General features: G+C 36.2%; 1 protein-coding gene across 1 annotated transcript in view; it reads right to left on the minus strand.

Moving 5' to 3' along the window:
- Positions 1–274: 274 nt before the first annotated feature.
- The window catches only part of LOC140246180 (exportin-T-like), a 99298-nt gene continuing 85556 nt past the window's right edge, over positions 275–14016 (minus strand). The window contains exons 21-22 of the mRNA XM_072325619.1: positions 13223–13279; positions 275–761 (exon numbers count right to left, since the gene is read on the minus strand). Coding sequence (XP_072181720.1) covers positions 720–761; positions 13223–13279 — 99 coding nt within the window. The 3' untranslated portion in view covers positions 275–719. The remainder of the gene's footprint in view (positions 762–13222; positions 13280–14016) is intronic.

The following is a 14016-nucleotide window of genomic DNA, read 5'->3' on the forward strand; positions in this document are numbered from 1 at the left end:
TGATTCACAATTCACTGCATATTTTCAGTTGAACGAAGCTCTTGGCAGATGCACAAACAACACTGTCTCAACCATTTGTCCCTTTTTATTCAAAGGACAACATAAACTTTTCTGTAAGTAATGATGGACTAGGTATCTTCAACTAAGGTAAGCATGAAAAAAAAAAAATCATCTTCATTTTCAAATCTCTGTCTGCACTCACCAAAGTTAAAAAACTAAGAGGTAACAAAGAAGTAACATAATATTACATCATGATGAGAGGGCCAAGAAAAAAAAAAAAGCATAATGATACCAGAACCTGTTGCTTATACTTTCTAGTTCTGACATGGACACTGTTTTCTTGAGGCAAATTTTGATGAACCACGGCAGACGACTTGCAATTGCACTATTCTCTGACTTGTCCTGCAAATGTTATGCAAATGTTCCACTTGATTTCCTCATTAAGTGTACGTGGGCCACCACGTTCTCTTCAATGACCGGACTTGATAATGGCTTGTAAATGTCGGCAGCTGTTCTTGGCATCCACTTGTAAGGAAAAGACGAATAATTACTGAAAAATAACTTTTTCTATTTACAGACTTGCACTGCTGTATTTTTCCCCCGCTCCTCCGCTTTTCATGTGCAAAATTGCAATAAGCAATTTATGAATTGTCTCTCAACATGGCAGCTGATGTGATGGACGAAGATTTTGGATGTCAACCGCTCCACGCGGTCCACTGTCATGATGCAACGGCTGACTTTTTGGCTGATTCAAAAAACACCTGAAAGGAGAAAAAGAGCAAAATAAAACCTCTTTTGAGTCACTCCAAGCAAAGTTATCAAAGTTCTTTCTCATCCTATTTGCTTCCCAATCGCAAATTCAACAACTTGCAGAATTGTCCTTCAAGTCCCAATCTGCGAAAAATATCGTGCTTGTGAACAAAGTCACCCTGGATACAGTGGAAACAGAGTTTCATCAAAGGTGTGAACAGTTCTTAGTAACTCAATGACTTTCTGTACATACACACGAATGATTTGCATCTGGAATTCAAACAGCTTTTGGAAAGATTTGTTCAGCAAACTAAAAACAGAAGGATGACCTGTGGAAAACTAAATTCCCAGTCATACCATTTTCATTCATCAGCTAACCACCCCCCTTCCATTTAGTAGAGTTAAAAAAGCTCAGCCTGTTTAGGGTTAAAGGCATAATTTACCATTTGCAGATGAAACAAAAACCCAGCATTAGTGCTTTAAAAGAGTTCTAAAATGTGAGTTAGGGCTAGAAACAACCACTGTAAAAATTTGAATCCGTGTAATCGATGTTAAGTGTTGTTAAATACACAAAAAGTGAACAATAGTTATAATAAAAATGTGTCCAAAAATTTTGTATGGTAGGATGTTTTGTGATACAACAGACCTACACTTATGCATCAAATGTGATATCTTGAAAATTTTTTGTATCACTACTCCCAAAGATAAACTGGACCTTTAAGAGGTCCATTAAAAGGACAACTGTGTGTGCTAAAGGGATAAATCAATATTGGTTCCTGACAGTGTAAATCAAACCATTGGGGGAATTCCACTGAGAAGTTTCCAGGTCATTTCAAATGAACATTGCAAAATATTAATTTGCCCTCATTCTATATTTATGTGGCATTGATATCTGTTGATAAACTGGCGCCAGCCTACTATTGCACCCAGACCGCGCTTGGTGAACACGTCACGTCCCAGATAACACCAAAGAGGTTCGAACAGCTGTCAGTTTTCTAGGGAAGCCCAAAAGAATTCAACGAGTGCATTTTGTGCCTTTGATACCACCATCTGCTGAGCAATTGAGGGAGTGAGGGAGATCCAGTTTGGCACATACTTCAAATGTCTGCTGGCATCAAACATGGGTTCACAGGGAATACTGTAAAACGAGGAATTTTTGCGTGCATTTTAATTTCGCGAATTTCGCGAGCGCCAAGATTCGCGAAATTAAAATGCACGCGAAAGTTCTTGTCTACACTATATGCATTGAATGCCAGTGGCAATTCGCGAAAATTTCATGCCGCAAAAAAGGCCGTCGGCTCCAATTCGCGAAAAATTCAGGCCGCGAATATATCATGTTTTACAGTATACTGTTGTGAACCCACCTCCTTGAACTTCCCTTGATAAAACCAAAGAGGTGATAGACATGTAGATGGAGGAGAAACTCATTGCTTTCATTTCATGTCATGCTTGACAGTGCTGAGAGAAGTTATGTGCTTAACTACAAGTGGTACCAAGGATCTTTGAGAAAAGAGCACATCAGTAATCAGGTCTCATGCTCTCACAACAGAAAAGACCTAATCCTGCTGCACTTTACTCTCTCTTTCAATGTGCTGAAATGGAGAACCAAATCAAATGCAGCGTAAAAATCACACTTTTAACTGCATAAAGTACATAAGCACGCTGGAACATACTTTTGTAGATTACTTTGTCTGGAAGATCACATGTGACAGAAAGATAGAAAATTAACATGAGCAAATAAGTGCTCATCAAAAATATCTGAGGTGGTATTCTGAAAATCTTCCTAAGTTTCTTCCTAAGTCAGAAACTTAGGAAGTGCTTAAGAAAGACAGAATTGGTATTCTGAAATTTCTTCCTAGGAACTTCTTAATGCAAATTAGGCCATCCTTATCCCCACCCACATCCTTTCTTAAGCCAATACAAAATGCCGTTATCATAAGGAACCAACCAATGAAAATCGCAAGTTTCTTATGACGTACGGTTAAATACACATGTGTGCGGCATGTTCCCTTTCTCATGCTCAAATCACGCATCAAAGTACACGATGCACACAATGAATGACATGCGCCTATCACGACGTTTGCAGCTTGCTTTATCTTAACAACGTACTTCGGACAGGGGTGGAGCTTTCCTTAATATCTTCCTAAAATTCTTTCCTTAAGTGCATTCTAGAATACCAACTTCTTCCTTAGAAATTTGCATACTCCCGCCCCCTTCCTAAGTTTCTTCCTAAGTTTAGGAAAAAAACTTATGAACAGACTTAGGAAGAAACTCAGGAAGATTTTCAGAATACCACTTAGGAATAGATTTCTTCCTAGGATGGATTTCAGAATACCACCCCAAGTCTTTAAGGACGTTCCTCAGATATGTTTGTGCACATTCTAGCTGCGCAAGTTGATCACTGATGAGCTGAGCCGAGATACTAGTAGATCGAGCTAGAGTGTGATATGTATGGATACCCGACAGCTTCCCACCGCGGCCTCGCTCAGGGACTACTGGTCTACTAGACTAGGTGTTTAAAACAAAACAAAACAAAAAAGTAAAACAAAAAACAAAACATATGGCACACTTTTCATCTTTACATTAACAACTAAAAACTATCTGATTATCTGTGCTCAGATCTAAGTTAGAACTAAACTTGTTATTACTAATATTTTTTTTTAATTTTTGGTTACAAATGACAAGTCACAAAAGTATTACCAGACCTGTATTTAGCACTTTTACTATTCAGATATTAATTTTGATTACCAAATCTAGTGCAACAAAAGGTGATTCACAGAATTGTAATTTTTTATTTTTTTTTATTTTTATTTATTTATTTTTATTTTTTTTGGGGGGGGGGTTACTCAAGGTACATCGCCATAGTATACAACATACACTGTACCAACCACTGCAACAACCAACAAATGCAATCTACAATCAATGCTATCATATTAAGATTTTTTTTTTTCCTTTGGAGGACAGACTAATGTCAAAACTCCCATATCCTTATATTTCTACTTCTTCTTCCTCCCGTATCACTTTCTGAACAATTACAGCAAGTGGGTAAAAGCAAACAAACAAACAAACAAATATGTCAGTGTGGATTTTTTCCACACTTGTATCCAATACAATATCATTATGCGCTGGCCAAGGGAAATAAGAAATATAACAAAAACGCACATGGACCTTCCTTTCTGAATATATTTCAACCCTATTACTGCAATTTTGACAACTGTTGTTGTTGTTTTTTAAATACATCCATGGGGTTTTGAGTGTACAGCATGAGATTCATAAACCCATCCTATCAGGGTATCCCTGCATTGGTTCCTGATCAGATTTTGGGGTCTCACAATGATTTCTGTTGCACAGAGGCGCTGCTAGCACATAAACGAGCAAAAGAACCCCCAATTTTTACACTTCTTCGGCATTAAGTAACCCTTCTTCTACAATTTGATCAAGTTTCATGAAAATGACATGGGTTTTGAATGTACTGCATGACATTCATGAGCCCCACCTAAAAAGGGCACCCAGGATGGGTTCATAACCAGGTTTTGGGGTCCTAGGATGATTTCTGTGACATGGGGGTACTGCCAGCACAAAAACGAACACACGAAACCCCCCGGTATTACGAGAGCAGAAATGTAAGTTTGAATTTCTTTCATTAGCTATTTAAAAAAAATTGTGTTTCACTCAAAATTTTACATTGAAAGACAGTTTGTGATTTAATGAAATGATGTTACACAGATTAAAAAAAAAATGTCCATGAACAGAGATAGTTGCCTGAATGACCTTTTGAGCATGTAATTTATTTCTTATGAGTGTTTCGTAGTTGTTGCTTTTAAGTTTTCTCTCATATTAATATTCTCATCTTATATCATACTTCAAGAGATGATTAGATTTTTGTAACTTTCAAATACAATCCTTCATCATGCATAATTCTGTATCTTTTCTTGATGGCACATTTTTGGGAAGTACCTTTGGTAACTTAACTCCTATTTTGTGTTCTTTCGTGAGTAAACTACCTTCGATAAGTTAACTCCTATCACAGCTAAGATGTACTCTTGTTTGGCAGTCACAAAATAAGGTTGGAAGAATAGAAAAACAATAAAAAGACACTTAGTTGATATAAAATGCAAGAATAGAAGTGAAAGGTCAAAGGTGACTGCAATATGGCTGAGAACATCATTTTTTAGACAAAATATAAGCTGGGAAAGTCCAGTGGGAATGGCAATGGGACTGGCACTCCATGAGAAAAGTTTCCTCTGTGCAAAGATAGACACTTCTCAGGGCCAATGGTCCAGACAAATGAGCGTCACTCTTAGTCTAGCAGCCAGAAAGGGTCCCCGTGCACCCCCCCTAAAACAAAATTCTACGATATGTTCGAAGATCGTCAGAACCTGTATTTTCCGAATCCGGTTGTCGCCAGCGAAAAAAAAGGTTGCGCGCGCGTCTTATTTGCATATTTCTAAGATGGCCGCCGCCCGTTGCTAGGAGACGGATTATTTTTGAATAACTTTATTTAGGAATAACAAATTACCATAAAAATGGTATCATTTTGAAGAGAATTAAATTTCCTACAAGCTGATACCCCATTTGATGGGATAAATAGTTGTTGTCATGAAATATTAAGGAAGGAATTATGTTTTTTAGCATTTTTCTAAAAAGATACGGAATTTGGTTATAATATTCTTTTCCATACATCTAATATGCATTTACAAATAACATTTGAAATTTCCTAAAATTATCCCCCAAACATAGCTATTATCATGTGAAAACTGCTTTCCAATACACCAATTCCTTTAAAAGTTACACGACATTAAAGGGGATAAGGTTCAATAGGTTTTACAGCAATATTTAAGGGTTATAATGTCTCCGCGCGCAATTGCGCAGGTTCTGTATGTGGGGTTTGTTGTAGATCACTGCTATCTATTGATCAAATCTCATCGAAATCGGCGAAGAAAGAAAGAAAAATTACACTTTCTATTCCTTATATTATAAAATAAAAATGTTTTTTTTTTTCTATTCTGTGTTACCAAACTCAATCCATTCAGCTTCCCATATGAACAGTTTCTTGTCTTTTTGGATTCCCTCCAAAATCACAACTTATCTGATATTAAAAAGTTAAAGAAAAAAATTTGACGTGACAGTTTCCTCTTATTGGAAGATTAAAGTGAAAAAAAAAAAGAAGAATCTTATGCTAAAAGCCCTAAGAAATAAAGAACTTGTTAAATGGCCTTTCAGAGCTTAAAATGAAACATGGCTATGTTATTTTTTCATAACAAAATGAAGGGAAGTATCTGTGTAGTTAATGTCGGCCCATACTGGGTTACTATTCTTCAGAAATGGTCCCCGTGCACCCCCCCCCCAAAAAAAAAAATCTACGATGTGTTCGAAGATCGTCAGAACCTGTATTTTGCGAATCTGCTTGTCGCCAGCGGAAAAAAGGGTTGCGCGTACGTCTAATTTGCATACTTCTAAGATGGCCGCCGCCCGTTGCTAGGATACGGATTATTTTTGAATAACTTTAGTTAAGAATATCAAATCACCATAAAAATTGTATCATATTAAAGAGAATTAGATTTCCTACAAGTTAATACCCCGTTTTATGTAATAAATAGTTGTTGTTATGAAATACTAAGGAAGGAAGGATTTTTTTTATACATTTTTCCCAAGAAATACAGATTTCAGTAATGTTTTTTCCATACATTTAATTTCTGTTTACAAATAACATCGGAATTTTCCTTAAGTTAAACCCCATAAATAAGTATTATTCTGTGAAAGCGGCTATTCAATACACCAATTTCTTAAAAAGTTACACGACATTAAAGGGAAAAGGTTCAATACGGTTATACAGAAATTTAAGGGTAATGTCGACGGCCGCACTTGCGTAACGCGTGTAATACTATAATAATCATTGCAAGTATGAGACCCTATCACTTCTTACATCCAAATTATTGATTAAATATCATTAAATCTTGTGGAATATGAAAACAAATTAAATTTTTTATTCGCTATCACCTTTGATCTACTCAGCTTCACTTTTAGTTTACGTCTTTTTTCATCAAATAGAATGAAGGCCTTACGAGAGGTGTAATTTCATGACGGCCGAAACGGGCTTACCTGGATAGGGGTTTCCAACATATCGATATTAATCAAACTTCTCTTCATCAACTCTCATTCTTCTGATCATCTTCACACACATACTCACACCTCCAGTATCGCACACAGGCATTCATGCAGGTGAAATGAGCTCAGTCATGAATTTCGTGAATTTATTCAATACGCCATTAATGCATTCATGGAACATCAAACTCGAATGCTTTATTTAGATGTCGAAATAAGAGTTACATGTATACCGCACAAGCGAAATATTTCTCACCATGCTCTAGCATGAAATCAATTTATTTTTTTAAGATAAGATCGCACATACGTGTTCTCATTCTTTGGTGGTTCGCCTGATGGTTTTTAAACATATTGCTCATACGTTTATTATTGCCAAGAAACTAATAGATAGATTACAAATACCAAGGAATGACATTGATAAAAATGAATAGTTGCAAGTCAAATCCAGTCGCTTTCAAATTCTGTGGGTTTTTTTTTTTTATAAAAAATGATTTCATGCACTTAACTTTATTACATGGGTTGATTTAAATGCAATACAACGTAAACTTGGTTGTTAAATCCGTTAGGAGTGACTAATGATCAATATTATACAAAAATGAGAGAGAGAGAGAAAAAAAAAATGTTATGGTTAAGTAGACCTTAATGCATGGATCTATAAAACATGAGGGAAATGTCTGAGGGAACATTAACTATGCATGCGTGTATGTATGTATGTGTGCATGTATATACTATAACTATGTATATATAATATATCTATATCTATATATAAATATATATATATATATATATATATATATATATATATATATATATCACGTTTATATTTATGCAGGTTTGCATACTTTTGCGTTGTGTGTGTTTGTGTTCAAGGATGTATGTGTATGACTAATGTGTTAAACATTAGACATATTCAGAGTGTAAATGTTTAACCACAACGAATACAATATTTTCATGTTTTCCACAGAAATTAGTTGCTAAAATGATTTGAAGTGTATCTGCTATAGGCGCATCTGACGTGCAATCCACTTTTAGAGCGCATGTAAGTTCCGCTGGAATAACATTTTAACTCATGCATGAATTAAATGCACCATCCAATGTTTTCAGATATCCATGCCCTACTCGTCCGCCGGTCCTTTTTAGATAGAGTAACTATAAATGTGCATTATTGATACCCAAAAGATTATTGACATTGCACGTTAAACACTTTCACTAGGTTGCCATTGTCGCGAGTCTCGATATGCTAATACTTGTATACTATCTACCACAAATCGATTCTTAGTCTACGAGTGACCGTGGTGATCTTATCATGGCTTATCACATCTTGAGGTCTATGGTGGTAATCGTGTTGATCGTAGAAGAATTATTGGTCTGTTCGAAAAATTACTACGATCAACACAATGTCTTTGACTGACATCAAGATTTGATTATCTGATGATCAGCACGATTAGTCCCCGAGTAAGACCACGATTTCGGGCGAATCGAGAAAGTGGACCCAGCTTAGTGAATTCCACGAGAGTGGTAACGTACCATAAGGATAATCAACACGACAGTTTCAATACCGTACATATCAATATTTACATATCTTCAAAGATTACTTCACCTATGTAATCTAGATTCTTTTGTATGCCTCCGCCAAGAAGTGGTGCCGGAGGCATTATGTTTTCGGGTTGTCCGTCCTTCCGTCCGTCCTTCTCTCCGTCCGTAATGAATTTTGCGGACAGCGTAACAAAACAAACAAAAAAAACCCCCTGAAATTTGGCATGTACAGTTGTATGTGTATTGGGGGTGAAATTCTGCCTATCAACTTTTGGGTGCACATGCTCAAGGTCAAAAGTCAAAAGGTCGAGGTCAAATGCTTAAAATTTCACTATTTCCCTCATATCTCTGCAATGCCTAAAGATATTTTCTTGAAACTTAGTGTATACAGGTATTACCCAATTAAAATTCACTGGTAAAAGTTTGGGGTGATAAGGTTAAGGTCAAATGTGAAAAGGTCAAGTGAAAATGTTAAAATTTTACTTTTTTTCTCTGTATCTTGTATATTGTTCAAGGTATCTTCATGGAGCATAGTATATATTATGCATGTACTGACTGGAAGTGATTATCTAGGGAATTTGGGGTTCATGGGGTCAAAGGTCAAGGGCAACACTTCAAAATTTTACTATTTCCCTCATACTTATGCAATGCCAGCAGGACTATTTTTTAAACTTGGTGTATGCATGTATAACCCAAAATAGAGATTCTCTGGCAATTTCTTTTTTTTTTTTTGCCAAAAAGGTCAAAGATCAAAGATCAAGAGAAAGTGCTGAACTTGCTTCTTCCTCCATGTCTCGGAGGTGGCTCATGGCATCTTGAAACTTAGTACATATTTATGCATGTTCTGCCTGACAGTGATTCTCTTATGAATTTTAGGGTCAAAGGCCAGATGAAAATGGTAACAATTTTCTACACAATACAAAAATTGCACTTTTTCTCCATACCTTGAAAATTACTTAATGCATAAACTTATGAAAGGGCCAAAGTCAAGTTAAAGTCCTAAAATCCCCAAATGACCTAGGACAAGGAAGGTGACCATTTTGAATTTTGAATGGAAACAATGTCATTATCGTTTTCAAATTCCCAGTAACAGGGCATTTAATCTTGTTGCTTTCGCGTGGCCTTTCTTTCTATAATATACAAGAAGTAAATTTGTTATTGCTTTCAGCAATAACAAATTTGGGCCCGTTTATCTATATCATGACGAACCTCCGGAATAACGAACCTTTGGGAAAAAAAAATGAACCTTCGGAATACTAAACTGTGACCAATATTGTTATATTGTACAAGCTTTAACGCCGACATCTATTAACCTACTATATTACTACTTTCACTCTTTGAAAGGAAACACGCCAACAACCAACGACACAACAGGAATGGAAACAATGTCATTATCGTTTTCAAATTCCCAGTAACAGGGCATTTAATCTTGTTACTTTCGCGTGGCCTTTCTTTCTATAATATACAAGAAGTAAATTTGTTATTGCTTTCAGCAATAACGAATTTGGGCCCGTTTATCTATATCATGACGAACCTCTGGAATAACGAACCTTTGGGGAAAAAAAATGAACCTTCGGAATAATAAACTGTGACCAATATTGTTATATTGTACAAGCTTTAACGCCGACATCTATTAACCTACTACTACTTTCACTCTTTGAAAGGAAACACGCCAACAACCAACGACACAACAGGAATGGAAACAATGTCATTATTGTTTTCAAATTCCCAGTAACAGAGCATTAATCTTGTTACTTTCGCGTGGCCATTCTTTCTATAATATACAAGAAGTAAATTTGTTATTGCTTTCAGCCGGCAGCATAGCTTCCGATGGTTTGTGATATCATTAGAATTAAAACATTGAGCTCTCCATAGCTGACAATTGTAAAGTAGTAGCCCGCCAAAGTTGGATTACCTTTTTTTTTGATACGCACTGTATAACCTGAAAAAAAAAAAAAAAAGATTTATTGGGTTTTTATCAATTGTACATTATAGCCACTCATATAATGATGTATTGTTTGAGTTAGTCTTCGTACACCACTTAATTACCAACTGCTAATAATAGTCGTAATCTTCGTTGTAATATTAAACTAGAAATGTCGCTATGACGACTGGTATGCCTCCGCCATAATGCATGATTCTCCTAATAGGTCTATAGTACATGTGGACAATGTGTGATTACATTTTCACAAAATTGGCAAAATATTATAATGGCATGTTTGTCACAAATGTGTTGAATGGTCACCTTCCTTGACCTAGGTTTAATTGGACGAATAGGAGAGCATGTATTTCACTTGATCTTTGACCTTTGACCTATCATAGATTTTCTTTTTTTGGGGGGGGGGTGCACGGGGACCATTTCTGAAGAATTGATGATGTAACCTAGTATGGGCTGACATGAACTACACAGATACTTCCCTTCATTTTGTTATGAAAAAATAAGATAGCCATGTTTCATTTTAAACTCTTCCAATAACAGGAAACTGTCACGTAAATGTTTTTTCTTTAACTTTTTAATATCAGATAAGTTGTGATTAATTTCACGTTCTTGGAGGGAATCCAAAAAGACAAGAAACTGTTCACATGGGAAGCTGAATGGATTGAGTTTGGTAACACAGAATAGAAAAAAACATTTTTATTTCATATAAGGAATAGAAAGTGTAATTTTTTTTCTTTCTTCGCCGATTTCGATGAGATTTGATCAATAGATAGCAGTGATCTACAACAAACCCCACATACAGAACCTACGCAATTGCGCGCCGAGACATTATAACCCTTAGATATTGCTGTAAAACCTATTGAACCATATCCCCTTTAATGTCGTGTAACTTTTAAAGGAATTGATGTATTGGAAAGCCGTTTTCACATGATAATAGCTATGTTAGCCCACTTTCTGTTTACACTCGTTTTTGCCAAAGTGGGCTAGCCCCACCGATAATCCTGTACTATCTGGCCCTGCAAAATAGCAGGGTTAGCACCGCAAAGCACCGAAATTGCGGTGCCAAGCAAGTGAGTGTAAACAGAACGAAAAAATAATCCGGGGCTATGCGACGGAGACGAAGTCCGACCCCCACTGACCAATCGGAAACGAGGTAATCAAGTGCTGCCGGTGCGTGCGTGTACGTGTACAGTGCACAGCGTAATCATGAGTATTCATGTGGTTTGGAAAGTCCGGGGCTAAGAAATACGAGTGCAAAAAGGTCAGTTTTCTCCTTAGCCCCGGACAAGAGATAGTATGGGACTAATTGGCCAGGGTAAAAAGCTGAAAAAATTGGTACGGGACTAACGATAGTCCTGGGTCAGAGAAAGTCCGGGGTCAAGAAACACAAGTGTAAAAAGGGCTTAAATGTGGAAATGCATGGGATTACCTCCTAACCCCCCCCCCAAAAAAAAAAACAACAAAACAAAACAAAACAAAACAAAAACAAAACAAAAAACAAACAAACAAACAAAACAGACACACAAGGAAATTGCAGACTTACTGTGGAAGACACACACATTATCATTATTTCTTTTTTTTTCTTTACTCACTGTGAACATGAAGTATTTTGAACTTTAAAAACAAATGTGAACTATTCCCACAATAATAATGACAATTTTGAAGGAATGTCAACTTTTTTACACAATGTAAGTATCCCTGATTTGCCAATGCACCAATATAATAGGCCTAATGAAGTTTGAGGATATTGGCCCACTACTCACATAAAACTGTGCAAACATGAAGTCAAACTGAATGATATTTGCACTGACTGCCAATTGACAATTCTCAACATTACACTCACACTGAGGGGGAGGGGGGGGGGTGGTGTTAATTGAGTGAGTTTAGGAAATTAATGGAACTTGCAATGAGGAGGGGGTAGTTAACCAAGCAACCATCTCCCTTAGGGCTTTGACATACTGTCTAGGAATGTTGTGGTTTACACAGTCATACATTGCCTCAGGCCTACATAAGCCAACAAAACCTCACACTGAGAATTTGGTTTTACAGACATAAGAAAAAGAAAACAGTGTTTCTATTATGCTCTTTGCAGCTATGCAAAAAGGCCACTTCTATCACTATAACACCCTTGCCACAATAATGATCTTTACTTTTGGTTTCCAGTGAATTTCCAAGAAATTGAAAAGAAAATCTGCTACACTACATGTACTAACCACCTCATATATTTTCACAGAAATTTGCTGTACAATAAACAGTTGCTGCCCTACTATTCACGTGGCTAGGAACTCCTTCCAACGAAAGAGACCAATACTTCATGTATTTGGAAGAGCCTCAAATACATACCTGCCAATATTTCAAAATGAAATATCTTACTCGTGGATTGCAAAAATCTTATTTTATATGCAAACTGAAGTTAAAAATCTTACTTTCGGTCAAATCTTCAGAAAATACACATGAAAGGTATATCTAAATATTTTTTTAAAATCTGATTTCTCTGACAGAAAATCTGATTTTGCTATTTTTACCATAAAAAATCTTACTGAATCTGATAAAATCTTACTAGTTGGCAAGTATGCAAATATTTCTTCTACTTGTACTCCAAATCATTTGAACATATCAAGCATTAAAACAGACTGTCAAACAACATCTGGAAGTTTTTCTGAGAATGGGGGGAGGGAAGTAAACGAGAAGAGAATTGAAATGTGAAGTTATCAAAAGTTATAGAACAAATGCAGACCTCAACAGACATACATCATTTCTTCCATATTTTGTTTCTGTCTGTAATGTAAAGAGAAAAAAAAAATCCACCTGAATTTCCTCATAAGTAGGTTGTGGCTGATAAATCAAAATAAATGGAAAAAATGACATCAATGTCTGATCTTGAATACATACCTTGCAGAAACTCTTGAAATTTTTCACATCCATCTCCTGTAATGCCTGACAGAAAGCCTGCAGAGAATAAAAAAAACAAACATAGAACATGATATCATTGGTTAGCTGATAAAATCTCAAAAATGAAGCAAAACCCCCCAAAATAAAACAGAAAATCCCTAAAAATACATTGAAACAAGGAAAAGTAGAAATTACGCGGTGCGTAAAATATGTCCCCGCCGGAAGTAGCATTTAGTAGCAAAATGTACAATATATCGGTAAAAAATCAAGGTCAAAGGTCAAAGAAGTCAAAGGTCAAAATTCTGTGTAGAAGTTTTGAAGCCCTCACCTAGTGCCATCACAAAAAGCAAACGGAATCAAAATCGGGTTAGAAATGGCGAAGGAGTAGCATTTTGTAGCCAATGTACAATATAAGTAAAAAATCAAGGTCAAAGGTCAAAATTCTGTGTAGAAGTTTTGAAGCCCTCACCTAGTGCCATCACATAAAGCAAACGGAATCGAAATCGGGTTAGAAATGGCGAAGGAGTAGCATTTTGTAGCAAAATGTACAATATAGGTCAAAAAATCAAGGTCAAAGGTCAAAGAAGTCAAAGGTCAAAATTCTGTGTAGAAGTTTTGAAGCCCTCACCTAGTGCCATCACAAAAAGCAAACGGAATCAAAATCGGGTTAGAAATGGCGAAGGAGTAGCATTTTGTAGCCAATGTACAATATAAGTAAAAAATCAAGGTCAAAGGTCAAAGAAGTCAAAATTCTGTGTAGAAGTTTTGAAGCCCTCACCTAGTGCCATCACATA

This window comes from Diadema setosum, chromosome 2, assembly GCF_964275005.1.
Source record: "Diadema setosum chromosome 2, eeDiaSeto1, whole genome shotgun sequence".
Lineage (NCBI taxonomy): Eukaryota > Metazoa > Echinodermata > Echinoidea > Diadematoida > Diadematidae > Diadema > Diadema setosum.